General features: G+C 38.0%; 1 protein-coding gene across 1 annotated transcript in view; it reads right to left on the minus strand.

Moving 5' to 3' along the window:
• LOC123520837 (nephrin-like) overlaps nucleotides 1–19,254 on the minus strand; it is a 412,849-nt gene that overhangs the window by 122,138 nt on the left and 271,457 nt on the right. Inside the window, exon 3 of the mRNA XM_045283473.1 lies at nucleotides 5,566–5,703. Within this exon, the coding sequence (XP_045139408.1) occupies nucleotides 5,566–5,703 (138 nt within the window). The remainder of the gene's footprint in view (nucleotides 1–5,565; nucleotides 5,704–19,254) is intronic.

Below are 19,254 nucleotides of genomic sequence, written 5' to 3' on the forward strand. Positions count from 1 at the left end.
GAAGCACTGAACCTCATTTTTTTTTTTTTTAAGATTCACAAGCCAAGGAATACCAGTCGTAGGAAGCCAGCCAAGTATATTTGAATGCAGCTCATATCGGTCACGTAGAATCTGAGATGATGGTGGCGACGTTAGGGATGGGGATGGGAGAGAGAGGCGGAGGAGCGTGGGAGGGATAGGAGAGTAAAACAGGGAGAAGAGAGAACTGGAGGAGAGATGGAAGAAAGAGAAGTTTTAGGAGAATAAGGCAAGGCTGCTGTATTAATAAAAAAAGAGGAATTTAATTGTAGGGTGTGATTTAAGAACGATTAACAGTGTATGCACTGCAGTGTTTTTGGGTCGAGAGGTTTTGGTTGATGGTGGTGGTGGTGGTAGTGGTGGTGATGGAAGATGGAGTTCATAGTAAATGATATTGGAAGGTTTAGATTTACTTTTTGTGATCGTTTTGGTATTGCTGCGGAGGAAAAAGAACACTATATAAACCAAATACATCTAAACTATTACAAAATGACAGATTAATTTAGGCAGTAGTAGATGTCGTGGTGGTAGATTGGGTAAAAATGGACACGCATTTGTGAAGAAAGAAATATACGAAGGAAATCAAGCAAAACCAAATCCCATAAATGAATAAATGCATCCGAGAAACAATCTTTGGCCGTGCAGCTTTACTTGAAATTTAAATCGGCCGAGTAATTATTCCACCCCAACCTTTCTACACGTATTTCGATAAATGTGTGTGTGTGTGTGTGTGTGTGTGTGTGTGTGTGTGTGTGTGTGTGTGTGTGTGTGTGTGTGTGTGTGTGTGTGTGTAAATAATGTCACGGCAGCATGTTTGAGGACTGAAAGATAAAAAAAGAAACTCACTTGTAATTAAATGCCTGCTGTCTTTTAGAGGAAAATTATCACAATTGATAACGTGAATAAAAATCCAGGAGGACGACCACCACCACAAACACTACCACCACCACCACCACCACCACCACCACCACCACCACCACCACCAAACCTAAACCATTACTACTATCATCACGACAACCACCACTACCGCCAACAACAACAAGAATAACAAAGAATAACATCTATATTCTAATGAAAATAATAAATGAATTGCATATTTTTTTTCATGTTCACTTAGTTATTTCACCTTTATTCCAATTTTGTTTATAATCGTTTTCATAATTTTTTCCTCTATCCCTTTTTTCCTTCCTTTATTCCCTCCCGTCTCACTTCCCCTTCTTCTTTCCTCTTTCTTTTCCCCTTCCACTTCTTTTTTCATTTTTTTATTCTTTCTTTGTCACAACAACAAAAGGAGACTGACGAAAAGCCATAAAAACAAATTTAGAAAAGAAACCCGCGGAACGCACCTCCCTTGGAGGAAGAAAGTGAAAGAATTCCCTAAAGGCAGCGAGGAAAGGCAACTTGACAAGTGCGGTAAAGTCTTGATAAAAAAAGATGAAAATGTAGTGCTACACATTGTAAACACTCGACACTACGGTTTAAGTTACTTAAGATGAAAAGAGAGAGAAAGAAGAAAGTGTCGTAAAACACGTATTTGCGGACTGGCGTGCTATCTTGAATAGAAAAAATATCAAGAGGTGCGTGTGTCAAAAATGTGAGGTTAGGGGGATTTGTGTGTTTTTTTTTTTTTTGAAAGAAATGCTTGACATTAATCGTAGAGGAAAGAGAAATAGATGTTTAGTCTTTATACATACGAAGGATTTAGTTGTATAATACCACGTTAATTATAAAGAGAAAAAAAGCAAAGAAATAATTTTGTAATTCCTTGTAAAACAACAACAATAAAGAACATAAGCATAATGATAAACAAGAAGAAAAGACGGTGAAAATGAAAAAGAAGAATGATAACAATAAGAGGAAAATTTTGAAAAGAAATTGCAAAAGTCAGTAATAATTATTGTAGCAACAAAACAATGATATTAACAACAAAACATTGACGATAATAACAACAATATCAACCCTCTAGAATGAAGTGAATATGTCAATTAAAGAATAAAACATATTACCCCTTCCACACCACCACCACTACAACCACCACCACCACCATCACCACTACAACCACTACACTGTCACTTACCCTCACCACCACAAACTACAACACAAAAGAACACTCACCATTCCTCCTACCCATAAACATACCCGTTCCTACCATAAACACCCTTCCCCCTTCCCCCAACACACATATACACACCCCACACATACCACCACCACCACCATCACCACACAACCACTACCCATCAATGGCGGCATTATGAATTATCTGCGCATCGTTTCGGAATCGTAAATATCCGTCGAGTGGTAATTTAGCGTCGAGTTTCTCGCTTGCACTATGTTGGCGCCAATATACCCCCGTGTTTTACAGTGCGCCGCGCCTCCACGGTAATGGATATGTACGGCTGGCGCAAGATTCACAGTTCCCTTCCCTATTGAAGTTTTAGCTTATTGCCTTCACACTGCTGCCTGGCTCGTTGGCTAGCTGGCTGGCTGGCTCGTGTGTGTGTGTATGTGTATTTACCTAGTTGTGCTTTACAGGAGGGGAATAATCTCATAGTATCTCGTCTCTATATTCATTATCTAGTTTGTTCTTAAAGCATGGACAATTTCGGCTTTCACAATTTCCTTACTAAGGTCGTTCCATTTGTTCACACTCCTTTGAGAATATTATACTTCTTAATTAATGTGTCTTCTACAATTTTCTTTCTTGAACTTCATGCTGGGTCCCCTTGTACTCCCTGTGCCTAAAATCAAAACGTCTCCTCTGTCCACATTGTCCATAGCACATTTATTGACTCTCTCTCTCCCTTTCGAGGGTAGGAATTTCAAATAATTTTAATGTGTGTGTGTGTGTGTGTGTGTGTGTGTGTGTGTGTGTGTGTGTGTGTGTGTGTGTGTGTGTGTGTGTGTGTGTGTGTGTTATTGGTGGTGTAATGGGAATGGTGGTGGTAGTGAAGAGGAAATATGTACGGTGGTGATGGTAGTGTGTGAGGTAACGGTTGGAGTGAAGAAGAATGATGTGTGATAGTGGTAAAATGCTTGAACTTCGTAAAGGGATGATACTAATGATGGTAACCGTGATAATGGCTGTGATAATGAATCGGATGACTGTGCGTGTGGTGATAATAGGATGGAGTGACTATGATGAGGAGTGGTGATTGTTGTTTCAGTGGTGATAGTGACAGTAGTCATAGTGAAATTGGTTTGTGATAATGATAAAGTGAGTGAGTATGATACGAGTATGATAGTAGTAATAGTGGTAGTAGTAGTAGATGTAGTAGTAGTAGTAGTAGTAGTAGTAGTAGTAGTAGTAGTAGTAGTAGTAGTAGTAGTAGTAGTAGTAGTAGTAGTAGTAGTAGTAGTAGTAGTAGTAGTAGTAGTAGTAGTAGTAGTAGTAGTAGTAGTAGTAGTAGTAGTAGTAGTAGTAGTAGTAGTAGTAGTAGTTGTTGTTGTTGTAGTAGTAGTAGTAATATTAGTAGTAGTGATAAGAAGTAGCAGAGAGAGAGAGAGAGAGAGAGAGAGAGAGAGAGAGAGAGAGAGAGAGAGAGAGAGAGAGAGAGAGAGAATGAGAGAGAGAAAATCAATGCAAAGAGATAATCAACGCATCATAAACACACATAAAAAAGAAAGGAAACGAGAAGCTGAAAGGGACTTAAGTGTGATAAAAAAAAAAAAGATAGGAGAAAGGTAGGGAGATTATGTCTTAATTTTTAGCGGCTGGAGGCACAGAGGAAAGTATCTTGGAAGAATATGAGCGTCCGCCGCCCTTCGTCCATATATCCTGGTGAGGCTGCCGGGGTGGCCAAGGTAGCTTTAAAGGCCGTCACGGTGCTCGATTTTTCAAGTTTATTGACGGGGAAAACGTTGATCAGCGGGCGTTTCTCATATTCTGTCTTTATTCTATCTCCTTGTGTCTCTCTTCTGTCTTAAAGAGTTTTCCGAAAAGTTTCTGCTTCTTATCTCGACTGGATTAATTTTGATAGACTTCACTGGCAGTTAATGGAGTTTTCAAGGATGCTTTCATGTTTCTAGTGATACTTTCTGAATATACGCCATCAATACAAAAAATACGTTAGGGAATCATGACTAATTATCTCTGTGGCTTTCCAAAGTAATTCATATGACGATCCAAAACGTTTATGAATACAAGTTATAGTGCCAGTTTCCATTTTTTTTTTGTTCCTGGTCTCTCTCTCTCTCTCTCTCTCTCTCTCTCTCTCTCTCTCTCTCTAAATGTCCATCTGTCTCTCTGTCTCTCACATACTGCCCATCTGTTTGTGTTTAGTTACTATCGAACTTAAAAATTTGAAACCTTGAGAAGAGATGAAGAAAAGAGGGAGACAAGAGGATTTTTAGAGGACAATGTGCAGTTCATGAAATGCAGGCGTCAGAGTGTGAGGTGTGGAGGAAGAAAAGTTCGGGTGTGATGAGGAGCTTGAGTTAAAGAGATTAAAGGAAGACACTGATGAACAAAAAAAATATATGAGAGGAAGCCAGAATACAGTATGAGTGAGGGAATTGTGTGATACATACTAATAAAAACCATGGAGTGAAAAGAGAGAGAGAGAGAGAGAGAGAGAGAGAGAGAGAGAGAGAGAGAGAGAGAGAGAGAGAGAGAGAGAGAGAGAGAAAGAGAAAGGGGAATTAGAAGTTACTGCATCGCGGAAGAGGGTGAAAATTACAGGGAGGAGTGAATATTGTACAGTAAATTTGTTGATGAATGACACGGTTAGTCACAGCTAGGAGAGAGAAACAGGTTAATGAGGGAAAGAGAAGGAAATATCGCGCTATAACTTGGTGATGAGTTAGACAATTATTTACAGCCATAAAGAGAAAGTATATGAGTAAAAAAAGATGAAGAATCACAATACTGTAACTTATTGACGAATAACATAATTCGTAATGAATATAGGAAAGTATATGAGTAAAAAAAATGAAGAATCACAATACTGTAACTTATTGACGAACAACAGAATTCATTATGAATACAGAAGGGTAAAACTGATAAGTAAAAGTGTTAAGGGATACAATACTATAAATTATAGATGAAATATAGAGTTAAGTACGTGCTTTTTTTCTGGCACAGAGTTATCCTACTGCAAACTCCAGATCTTACTTATGAACATGCCTTTTCTCATTTTGATAGACCTTTACAAACGTTATAATTCAAAAGTATAAGGAAACACTGGTTCTACTTAGCAAACTTCTTCTATATCACTCGATCAGACAATTATGTACAAACAGCACAAGTAGAAATAAAAAGACTTTTTACTTATGAATCTGCGCCTAAATAATTCTGTTAGACATTTTCAAAGGCTACATATTAAAATTAGGGAAAAAAGTACTTGCTTTACTCATACTTAGGAAACTCCCTTTGAGTTACTGTATCAGGGCTTCACAAGTATCACTTGCTAAAAGTATGACAAAAAAGTACCGGTTTTATTTATGAATCTCCCTTTGTATCACTATAACGGGCCTTTACCTACACCACCGATTAAAAGAATAAAACAAATAAAGAGCACTTGTGAGAGTGAAAGAACACAGCACACTCACCCAGAGCGAAGCCGTCCTTTGTCCACTGTGCCTTGCCCTGCTGGTGGTCCACGGCACAGCGCAGGAACACATCGCTGCCTGCCCTCACTTGCACGCTGTCAGGCCTCTCGCGGAAAGCCTGGTCCTGCCCCGCTGCACCTGAAACACACAAAGTGAAACACCGCCTTAGGGTCAATGTGTAGGTGAGCTCTGTCATTCTTTATTGAGGAAATAGTGTAGTTTTAACAATGTATGTATTTCTGTTTAGGTTATCTGCCCCTTTGGTTGATCACTATATTGATTTTGTCTAATTTATGTATTTAACAATCTGCGTCAATTAGGTTAAATATGTCTATTCATACATCTGGCTATGTATGTATGTATGCATGTATGTATGTATGTATGTTTGCGGTGAGCGTGGGGTCGGGCAGACGTCCACGCGTAGGTTCGAATCCCACCACATACCGCTTTGAAGCTATGCCATTTGTCGAGTGGTTTAAAGTTATCTACATGTCACCATGATACTCAGGTCCTAGATGGTTACACCAAAGATACGCTTGGGTGGTGACATGGAGCTTAATATGAGTACCACTATAAATAAAATTGCCGGCGCCATTAATGGGCGGAAACATAACAGCGCTTCCCACATATATATACTCTTCAAGTATGCCTACAGGCGCTATAGGCAATAGCATAAAAAAAATATGTATGTACATATGTATGCATGAATGTGTACATATATATATATATATATATATATATATATATATATATATATATATATATATATATATATATATATATATATATATATATATATATATGTACCTACCTACCTACTTACTTACCTATCCACCTACCTACCTACTCACACATCCATCAGTTTATGTAGTACCGTATTGTAATTTAAACTAATGCACAAACAAACATGGAAGAGGCGTTGTAATTACTGTACATGGCATTGTAATTAAGGTACTGCGTCATACAAATAGGTAGGCATTTATGTTTACCATCCTGAATCAGACACAATGTTATTCTTCTTTGCTCTTGTTGAATGCTACTGTGATATTATTTACGCTGTACATTATACTTCAGCATTATATTTAAGGAACTAAGCTAGGCATTATAATGGAATCCAAACAAGTATTACCATCAAAGGTGACATGACAGTTAATGTCGATTTTTAATTTCATAGCATTTGTCTTTTTCCTCTTTGACTTCGATTCCTTCCCTCCCACAGCGTTACTCTGCTGTTCTTAATGTCCCTTGGTCTGATTTTGTTGCTTAGTCAACATTAATTAAATCATCGATTGGAAAATCATGTAAGAATATTTTTTTTCTTTAATATGTGTAAAACCCTACACGAATTTATCAAGAAAAATAGAAAATTGTTTATTGTTGCAACTTTCCTTTTTTTTCTCTGTTATTCATGTTAGTTAATATTTCTCTTTTTACGTGTTAAGGTTTTTGGCCAAAGTAAGGAAGTAATTATGAGAGAATGTAACCCAATCAATATGCAATTCCCCATCCAGCAACAAGAAAAAATGTTAATAAATAAGATAATTTAAAAGAAAAAAAATGAATAGATAGATAAACAAAAATAATAATGATAATTCTACGAGATTAAAGAGAAAAAAAAATGTTAGCCAGGGCAATTTCGAAGATGTCTTGATATTCCTTTCCAAACAGTTAAAGTCATAGGAAGAAAGAAAGAGAGAATCAGGAACAGAATGGAATGGAAAGCTCCAGAGCTTAACAGTCAAAGAGATGGACGAATGAAAAAAGGTACTGGTTAGCCCGTGAATAATGTGTTTTAACATATGTATCTCTACTCTTTGCATCTATTCACGCTTCATCATCCACGGATCAAAAGGTGTCAGGGAATTATTCATGATGTGTCAAATATAGATCCAGCGTACTATATTCTGTTTCATCAACTCTGTCACGGTAATTTTACCACCTGGAACACAGGGACGTAGCAACACTGCCACGGACTGGTGGTCTCACTTGCTGATTGGTCACGTGTTCCAGTCTTGTTTTGAAATGTGAGGTAAAAGTTTTTACTTGTCAACTAATTAAAAGGTACTGGGTTATTTGTATCAAATACATTGTTTTACTATACGATACCGTATGGTATTTTAATTTTGATAATGAGGTATTTTGTATCAAATTAATGATCTTTATAGATATACAGCAGTATTTTGCTTTGTTTTAAAAGAAAATAGTATGGGCAGACCAATCAGCGAGTGAGGGCATGAGTTAGCAGTAACGTAACAAGCAGGTGCGTTCTTATGAAGCGAAATCAGTGTTACTGAGTTGAGAAATCTGTCTTTAAAAGATATGTTCATATTTCCTATAATCTCACCGGGTACAAGCAAGTCTTTTGATCCAAGCGTTATATTCTGTGCCATTTGCGGGTGTTATGAACCTTGACCTTCACACAAAGGTTCCTTTATCGTGCCTCGGAGTATTGGAGAAGTGAGGGGAACGTTTAATACAGCCCTCTGATTATTCCGTGAGTCGAGCGTTATGAACGCCAAAACTTCTTGATTAATTAATAATCTGGTTGAATTATTGAATGGAGTGTGTAGTGATTAATCAATTCATTGTTTGTCTCCTAATCAGGAAATGTGTGGCACGAATGATATCTAAAATTTATTAACTGCTTCTTGTTCAAGGAAATTTGATACGTTACGTGACAGTCTTATGAATATTTATGGCTGCATGTAGCTAATGATGTAGCATCCATTACCGGAATATAACTGGTGATTTGAAATGGCTGACACAGCTTTAAGTTTTGCCTCCAAGTGATGGATCGCAGCCCGCGCGACCTGATGGTTTCATGCGTTTGTACCCTTCACAGATTGTCTTTCATTATTGTTTTCTAGATTTTGCAAGATAACACCATCATCAATGGAAAGCAATAATCCTGGGAAGATATTGCAGCAACAATCTGGTGACCTCATTCTCAAGGTATTTTGTTTTTCGTTTGTTTGTGAAAACGAACCCTTAACACAGGCATTTCCACCGCCTAAAGGATTCTCAATACAAGCGGTAATTTTGTGGCCGTACCGTAAGCATTTCCCACTCAGTAGCAATAACAGCTATACATTGCCTTTGTTCTGTGATCTTGTCATGGCTAGTAGTAATAATTTTCTTGGTATTTAACTGTTACAGGCAATTGACAATATATCATGGCCGGGTGAGTAATCTCTCTTGCCCTGTGTAAATCCCCAGCACTGTTATTAGTCATTAGTTCACTACTATTGGGTAAATGTTGTTCAGTTTTAAAAATATGTTTGTAAAAAGATTACTCAACTGATATTAGGATACATGAAGAGATTTGGTATCAGGTTTCCCATTCCTATCTAAGTCTGCCGCAACAAGAATATAGGGCGAGATGAGGGGGATCAATATGGCATGAGATTAAATCCTCCGCCAACTCCACCATTTGTCTAGCACACTTATAAAACTGTGAAGCTTTTGACGTTCGACCCCGGTCATCATGTTGCATGTCTAGCAGATATCAGTGACGGAAAAGAACAAAAGGACCTTCACAATACTAGTGTCTGGTGCAAATTGTTCTGAAAGGGAATGTTGATTGTATCGAGCCCTACTTCTGGAAAGCCTTTGAGAATGACTTCACCTGGTGGATGATGCAACATATTTAAGAAATAAAGAAGGGATTATTATCAAATATATGTATTGAGTCATTATCCTAACCCTTTTTACAAGTGTAACAGTATTGCAAAGCAGTTATAGTAGAAAAAAATGTTCGTAAACCTATATGTGTTGATGTGTGATGCTTGCTTTTACGAATTAGGTACTCTATTTGTACAAACATGTATGAAATTATGCTGGAAGTAGAGAAAGACAGTCCTTCAATCATCCAAAGCAGAGACACAAATATATGTCAACCCCGTGTATGAAATAACGCAGCTGGTAGTGGTGGGGGACCTTGCCTATCTGTGGCTCCCCTTGCATCAAAGACATTGTGAATAACTCCTTGTCAGCAGAGCAAATTAAGGAATGCAAATGTAATTGGACAAGTTGTGAGTGCAAATGAAGTTCATTAAAAAGATATGTTGAGAAACAACAAGTGTTTTTCTATTGTTGTGCATAACAAAGCAAGTTTGCAGGGCGGATCCCGACACTGTTTGTGTTGCTTGTTTGTTTTGTACAGTGTGTGTGTGTGTGTGTGTGTGTGTGTGTGTGTGTGTGTGTGTGTGTGTGTGTGTGTGTGTGTGTGTGTGTGTGTAATTCACCACGGTCGTCTGCTGGTCACGCAGCCCGTCTTCTCCATTACGGAGCGAGCTCAGAGCTCATAGACCGATCTTTGGGTAGGACTGAGACCACAACACACTCCATACACCGGGAAAGCGAGGCCACAACCCCTCGAGTTACATCCCGTACCTATTTAGTGTTAGGTGAACAGGGACTACCTACACATTAAGAGGCTTGCCCATTTGCCTCGCCGCTTCCCGGGACTCGAACCCGGGCCCTCTCGATTTTGAGCCGAACGTGCTAACCACTACACTACGTGGTGTGTGTGTGTGTTTAGTGGGGACAAAGCACGGGATGGTGGTCACGCGTTTTTGCTTCTTAGTTGACACATTCACTTGCTCTCACGTCTCATGGTGTTCATCTTAATTCAATTTTATATTTTTTTTCCATATGTTTGTTTCTTATTCAAGTTTGTCACGGGGTGTAGGTTGCTTGTTTCCTTCTTCCTGGTTCGGTGTGTGTGTGTGTGTGTGTGTGTGTGTGTGTGTGTGTGTGTGACGAGACAGCCAGACTTTACCCTACGGAACGAGCTCAGAGTATTTCCGATCTTCGGATAGGCCTGAGACCAGGCACACACCACAGAGGGAGAGAGGAGAGATTTACAGACTCAGCTAGGTGAACAGCCTACACGTGAAATGCTATGAATGTGACCATGTCCTCTCTGGCAGGTGCCACGCTCTAACCACTGTGACTGGCTTCCTGTGTGTCTCCCATTTCAAGTACCCAGTGCACAAACAGAGAGCGAGCTAACTAATGCTATGAATGTGACCATGTCCTGTGCACGTGACTGGCTCTCTCTCTCTCTACCCAGTGCACTCTAACTACGTAAAAGGTGAGAATTGTGTATCTCTCTCTCTCTCTCTCTCTCTCTCTCTCTCTCTCTCTCTCTCTCTCTCTCTCTCTCTCTCTCTCTCTCTCTCTCTCTCTCTCTCTCTCTCTCTCTCTTGTTCCGAAATTTCAAATTGCAACGAACGACGTGCTAGAGGCACTCAACCAAATTGAAACGAACAAAAGCCTTGGTCCTAACTGGATACAACCAAGAATTCTCAAACAAGTGAGAGATGAGATAGCAAACTCCCGACAAGTGGGCTGAACAAATATTCTACTTCACGTTTTGTGTCGTGATGCTGGAGGCTAAGTGAGCTCACTGGTGCACACCACGTATATAAACTGTATTTACATTGAAATTCATTAGTTACATTAGTATGCACAGTTATATTCCATACTTCGTCAAGTACATTGAACTCGGAGTTAGCGAAGCTCAAACCAGATGATATCTTTCCCTTTGTACAGACTCTGCGAGAGAGATTAGAATGGCGGTGATATATGTACTTACATTTAAATGGTAAACGATAAACCAACTGGATTGAAGCGATTTGTATGTTAACATCAATAAATCAGTTAACGTAATGTTTATGCTCATAGCAAGAGCATTGCTGTTTTGTTAAGAATAAAAATTTAAAGAAAATAACAAGAGAGTACTGTTTTCTCCATTTGTTTCATTTGCATATCATATTGCTTTTTTTTTTCCATGTGAGAAGAATGAAAAGGTAGAGCAATATTTTTTTCAACTTTCGTTTACAAAATAACAGTAAGCTAGATCTATGCTCTTTACCCGTGCGACTAGGAGTTACAAGAAGTTAGGGAGTGGGAAAAGGAGGATAAAGAAGCGGATTTTTTAACATACACAGTTTTCTTGTTATGTTTGTACCTTTGTCCTGTCATCTATCCATGCGAGTTGGACTAAGAGGAAAGAGAAATCAAAGGAACATAAAAGAAGCTTTAGAGTTTTTTCTCGTCTTCCTCATACAACCTTTCCTTGGTAGACAGTTTTCTTATTATATTACCGACTGGGTTCTTTACCAGTGTGACGAGGAATTAGAGAAAGATGAGGTGAGGAGTGAGAGAAACACGAAAGAAAGCTTAAGAGTTGTTTTTCCGTCTTCCGTATGCAAGGCAGAACACGCTTTCAGTCAGTTCAGCGTCCTGTACTCATTCTGTTAGCCCTCGAGTCATATATCAGAGGAGTGCTGTAGATTTGACGAGCTGAACTTTCTAGTCCTGTCGGTTTAGTGGGAACAAGAGCACGGGATGGTGGTCACGCGTTTTTGCTTCTTAGTTGACACATTCACTTGCTCTCACGTCTCATGGTGTTCATCTTAATTCGATTTTATCTTTTTTTTCCATACGTTTGTCTCTTATCAAGTTTGTCACGAGATGTAGGTTGCTTGTTGCCTTCTTCCTGGTTTGGTGTGACTAGCGGCTCATAGGAACGGAGGTTAGAGAATGGTTAAGAAAGCAGCGCTATTAGGTATGTTCCACATGAAAGGGAACAACAACAGCGAGAGAGAGAGAGAGAGAGAGAGAGAGAGAGAGAGAGAGAGAGAGAGAGAGAATGTTTTTATTCGTACTCTCCTTTCCCTGTGCATTTTTGTATTTGTGTATGTATATTATATTATTTTTTTCGTATGTTTATTTGTTTAGGCCATGTGCAGGTGTGTGTGTGTGTGTGTGTGTGTGTGTGTGTGTGTGTGTGTGTGTGTGTGTGTGTGTGTGTGTGTTATAAGGAAAGTGGTGCCATAAAAAAAAATTGATAGTTGTTATGATCAGGTTTTGAAATTAGAGGAAAAAAACCACCACTACCACCACCACCAACACCACCACCACTACCACCACCATCAAAACCACAACCACCGCCACCAATGCTACTAACAACAACGATAACAACATCTTTTTTACCTTCATTAACGCGAAAATCACAACACATAATCAACACACAGCTCTAAATGATCTCACAGCACTACACCTTTCACATAACTTCCTATCCTCGCCTTCTCCTCCTCTCCGTCTTATTCTTCTATCCCGTCTTGTCTCCTCCCTTCGCTCCTCCATCCGGAAGACAAACAACAAAAGCCACACAGACCACACGTCCCCTAACAAACACAAAAGGAGAGTGTAATCATTGCCGTATAATTCTCTCCAGAGGATGTGAGGGAAAGTAACATCCGAGAAAGATTTTTGTGGCAGTAAGTACAAGTAGTTCTTTCTTCCCTCGGGGCTTCCTTGGCTTGAGTATTGTGGGGACGGAAGATAGCGGTCGATATGTGTCAGGTTTCCTTCATCTACAGACACACACACACACACACACACACACACACACACACACACACACACACACACACACACACACACACACACACACACACACACACACACACGAATCACGATACTATGATTGACGTTGAGACTAGCTACCATGAATCACCCGTTACACGTCCGATAGCTCAGTGGTTAGAGCGCTGGCTTCACAAGCCAGAGGACCGGGGTTCGATTCCCCGGCCGGGTGGAGATATTTGGGTGTGTCTCCTTTCACGTGTAGCCCCTGTTCACCTAGCAGTGAGTAGGTACGGGATGTAAATCGAGGAGTTGTGACCTTGTTGTCCCGGTGTGTGGTGTGTGCCTGGTCTCAGGCCTATCCAAAGATCGGAAATAATGAGCTCTGAGCTCGCTCCGTAGGGTAACGTCTGGCTGTTTCGTCAGAGACTGCAGCAGATCAAACAGTGAAACATACACACACACACACACACACACACACACTCATATTATCCACTTTACATAAAACTAGAAAAAGTAGTGATTGTAATGAAACCCAAATTTCCTCGTTGAAACTTTGTGAAAATTGTCCAGTCACGGATACTATCTAACGTTTGAACAAATTGAGTGAAAATTGCTCTCTTGCGTAGATTGTCCACATTATGTTAACTAAACTATATTGAATACATGAAATAGTGTTAAAATAGATAATTCTTTACCCTCAGATACTACTGTATCTTCCTTATGCAAATAAAAGATTAATGGATATTGTAGTGTAGTGGTTAAGGTAAAAACTCGAATTTACCTTGAAAATAATTTCTTTTCAGATATACTAAATGTACTTCACCATAGATAGATCCTGAGCTGGAGCGCGCAGTACTCGCACAACTAAACCGCCGCATCTTCACAATTACCCAAAAGTAAATGATGAGCAGAGGAGGGTAAGGAGAGGTAGCGGAGGCCTTTGTCCCGTGATATACTCACAGTAACTGATGATGATATGTAGTGGAGGCCTCCCTGTACACTTAACTAGCAGGAATTTATGATCCCTTCTTTCATGCAATCATCTACTGAGGATGAACGCAGGCAACAGTGCGGTAATGTTTGCACGCTTATTGAACTTGGCGAGGAGGATGCTTGAGGCCTTGCTGCCCCTCGTGCTCTCGATGCAACAAAGCCAAACAAAGAAACACTGCAGCGGGGAATCGTGGAGGGGATTGTAAGCCACTCGACGTCAGGGATAAAGAAATGTGTTTAGAGAGCAATGCGTCATGAGTTCATCAGCTGGGAAATGAAGGGGTTGAGCGGGCACAAAAAAGTCACACACACACACACACACACACACACACACACACACACACACACACACACACACACACACACACACACACACACACACACACACACACACACACACAAAGTTTGCAGAAAAAAATCACTATATATTTTTCCTTCGGTTTTATTTACACTATATATATATATATATATATATATATATATATATATATATATATATATATATATATATATATATATATATATATATATATATATATATATATATATATGTGTGTGTGTGTGTGTGTGTGTGTGTGTGTGTGTGTGTGTGTGTGTGTGTGTGTGTGTGTATATATATATATATATATATATATATATATATATATATATATATATATATATATATATATATATATATATATATATATATATATATATATATATATATATATATATATATATATATATATATATATATATATATATATATATATATATATATATATATATATATATATATATATATATATATATATATATATATATATATATATATATATATATATATATATATATATATATATATATATATATATATATATATATATATATATATATATATAATGTACGGAAGGGGTCAGCCAAGTGCAGAAAGAAAGAAAAGATTAAAAAAAGGCCCACTTGAGTGCTGGGTCTCTACAAAGAGGAAAAGCATCAGCCAAATTAGGGAGCAAATCCCTCGATACCTCCCTCTTAAAAGAAGACAAGTCGTAGGAAGTCGGAAATACAGATGCAGGGAGGGAGTTCCAGAGTTTACCAGTGAAAGGGATGAATGATTGAGAGTGTTAGAGTGTTAGGCAGAATAGGGATGAGAGGAAGAATAAAGCCTTGTGCAGCGAGGCCGCAGGAGTTGGGAAGGCATGAAAATAACGATAAAAGATAGAAAGAGATGCAGCATTTCGGCGGTGAGAAAGAGGCTGAAGTCAGAGGAGGGGAGTTGATGAGACGAAAAACTTTTGATTCCACTCTTTCTAATAAAAGTGTGTGACTGGAACCCCCACCAAACATGCGAAGAGTACACCATACAGGGGCAGATAAAGCCCTTATATAGAGTAAGCAGTTGGAGGGGCGAGAAAAATTGGCTGATACGCCTCAGAACACCTAACTTCATAGAAGCTATTTTAGCAAGAGATGAGATGTGAAGTTTCCAGTTAAGATTATGAGTAAAGGACTGACCGAGGATATTCAGTGTGGAAGAGGAGACAGTTAAGTGTCACTGAAGAAGAGGGGATAGTTGTCTGGATGGTTGTGTCGAGTTGATAGATGGAGGAATTGAGCTTTTGAGGCATTGGAAACTACTAGATTTTCTCTGTCTCAATCGGAAATCTTGGAAAGATCGGAAGCTAGGAGTTCTGTGTCGTCCCTGCGTGATCTGTTGACTTACTGAAGTGTTGGTCGTCTCTGGAAGGACGTGGAAAGATGTAGGGTGGTATCATCGACGTAGGAGTGGATAAGGCAAGAAGTTTGGCTAGGAAGGTCATTAATGAATAATAGAAAGAGAGTGGGTGACAGGACAGAACCCTGAGGATCTCCACTATTAATAGATTTTGGAGAAGAACAGTGGCCGTCTACCACAGCAACAATAGAACGGTCGGAAAGGAAACTTGAGATAAAGTTGCAGAGAGAAAGAAAGAAGCCGTAGGAGGGCAGTTTTGAAAGCTTTATGCCAGACTCTATTAAAAGCTTTTGATATGTCTAACGCTACAGCAAAAGTTTCACCGAAATCTCTAAAAGAGGATGAGCAAGACTCAGTACGGAAAGCCATATATATATATATATATATATATATATATATATATATATATATATATATATATATATATATATATATATATATATATATATATATATATATATATATATATATATATATATATATATATATATATATATATATATATATATATATATATATATATATATATATTGACTTACTTCACATCTTGATTCACTTCTACCAAACGATGTATGTAGCTCTTTATTATTAGCATTTTTTTTTCTAATTTTTATGCGTACCTGATTAGCTGAGTGACCTTACTCATATACGTTCACTTCTACTAAATAATCAATGTATTTGCTTCTTATACCTATTACGACTTTCTCTAATGCCATATATTTTTTCCCTGCTTCCTCGTTACCACCACTCCTTCTTATCCTCCTTCAGTCGTCTTCCAAATATAATCTATATCCTTAATGCTGGAATCTATCATTGCCCCTCCACCGCACCTATCTTCCTGCGTCTAACCGTCTTCTTTGGTCTCTCCAGCTGAATTATATCCTCTCCATATTAAATTTCTTCCATCTATTCATTTCTTTTCTCCTACCTCTCTCCCTCCCCCTTTAGTTTATTCCTGAGTCGACCCGTTTCCTTCCCCTCCTCCTCCCCTCACGGCAGCTCATCCTTGACTAATTGAAATCTGGGTGTCTAGCCAGCGCGAGGCATCTAAAAAACATCCGGCGGACGTAATTACCTGCGGGGAGTTTATGGAGAGTTATGACGACCTGCTGTAGAGAGACAGGGGACGGCTCCACATTCGTAGGGTCGAGAGAGAGAGAGAGAGAGAGAGAGAGAGAGAGAGAGAGTTGTTATGGTGATTCTGAGACGGTGGTGTTAAATACGCCAGGGGTTTTGTGTTCTTTGGCATTATTAGTTTCGAGGGAGGGTTGTTGTATTGATGATGGTGTGATGGTGTTAGATAAATTTCTAGACGCTACTGCTTGGGGTAATGTGACGGTGAAAGTTTGAGGTAACACGGGTCTTATGTTTAATTGATTGACTACTTGATTGGTGGCATCGCAATAATAAGATCTTGCGTTGTTTTGAGGGAATTGTGACTAGTTACCTTTATGCAAGAGAAGCTCTGGTCAAGGGTTAGATAATGGTAGGAAAGAATGCCCATTGAGGTGTTAATCCTGAAAGAATAGGACCTTTCTATTTTGGCAGAAAATAACTATTATTGTTGGTACTGGAAATCATTGAATATAAAGTAATTGTCTTTCTTTTGTAGCATTCAGACTGTCATATTTAGTGACTCGCAACTTTAGTAAGTCTTTTCTCCCATTTTATGTTGCCTCTCATTAAAGTAGTTATATATATATATATATATATATATATATATATATATATATATATATATATATATATATATATATATATATATATATATATATATATATATATATATATATATATATATATATATATATATATATATATATATATATATATATATATATATATATATATATATATATATATATATATATATATATATATATATATATATATATATATATATATATATATATATATATATATATATATATATATATATATATATATATATATATATATATATATATATATATATATATATATATATATATATATATATATATATATATATATATATATATATATATATATATATATATATATATATATATATATATATATATATATATATATATATATATATATATATATATATATGTGTGTGTGTGTGTGTGTGTGTGTGTGCGTGTAAAGTTTTGTTGATGGTGAATTCTAATTATATTAATTTCCCTACTATAGTTGAAAAATTAGGATTTTCATATTTATATACTTGAGTATCTCTGTCCTATGTGAAGGGCGAACACTTCTACATAATGAGGACTTCAATAGATACCAAACATCTCGCTATATGTCTGCGTCATGTAATGAGGCCTAATACTTCACCATGGGGAGGGTTTCATGTGGAGCACGGTTGGGACCTCCAAGGCCTAGCCACTACCTGCCGCCTGATTATTGCTGACGCGGCACCCACTTCCTCCTCCTGCCAGGACGGCCAGCTAGTTTAGAACACCCGGTAACCCTGGCAACGAAATTTCCTATGTGTATTTCCATCATTTTCTGTGTCTCTTTGTCTGTGTCTATCACTGTCTGTCTGTCTAACTGTAATTTGTAAAAATTTCTTGAATAATAAATAAAAATGTAGACAGAGAGACAAACAGAAGGATGGATAGTTATATAGATAGATACATAGACGGGTAGGTTGATAGCTAGATAAATAGGTAGGTACGAATAAATGAAGAAAAACTTTAAGCAGCAGAATTTAATTTTTTCTTTTTTTTTCTTTTCCAGTGTCGCGTTTTGAAAATAATTCATACCAAATACTCGGGATAATTTTTCTCCTTCTTCAAAATAAAATGTAATTAAAACAGAATAGGAAGTGCAGCACGAACAGTAGCAGCAGCAGCAACAGCAGCAGTGTCGCCACAAAAACAAAACAGCGGTGGAATAATTCATTGCTTTACCAAGTTACTGCGCTTATTTGTGTTTACTCCTCAGCGGATAAACAAACACTACCAAAACAATTCCCATGGCTTGGTGTATGTGTGTGTGTGGAGACATCCTTCGTGGCCTGCAGCAAAATTCATATCACAGCCACTCGACTGGTCTACAAGTATAATGCAAAGTCAACCATCACTGTCACAAGAAGCTGGAAAGCAGAAGCAGTTGCGTCATGTTGTGTTGCGTACAAATAGAGTGTGGATGTTATTCGCCGTCTGTGATTTCCCGCTTCCCAACAACCCCATGACAGGCAAGGAATGCAGTGGACACAACAGAAATGCAAAGCAGTGAGGGTAGCGTTGCGACATATGTGAAAAAATATAGTGATGCATTAATATGATGAGAAGGAGAGACACCACAGTAACTTAGAGATGACGAGAGACGTTGTTTCCTTCAAGTTACCGTGTATGAGGGACACCATATATATATATATATATATATATATATATATATATATATATATATATATATATATATATATATATATATATATATATATATATATATAAAAGGAAAACCTGGCCAATGGAAACAAAACAAGAAAAAAATGAAAAAGGCCCACTGAGGTGCCGGTTCCCAGGTCGTAGGAAATGTGGTTGGGAGGGGACTTCGAGGATGGTAAAGGAGTCTAGTCTTTTTTTCTCCAATTTCAAATTTTGCAT

Source organism: Portunus trituberculatus, chromosome 47, assembly GCF_017591435.1.
Source record: "Portunus trituberculatus isolate SZX2019 chromosome 47, ASM1759143v1, whole genome shotgun sequence".
In the NCBI taxonomy this organism is placed as follows: domain Eukaryota; kingdom Metazoa; phylum Arthropoda; class Malacostraca; order Decapoda; family Portunidae; genus Portunus; species Portunus trituberculatus.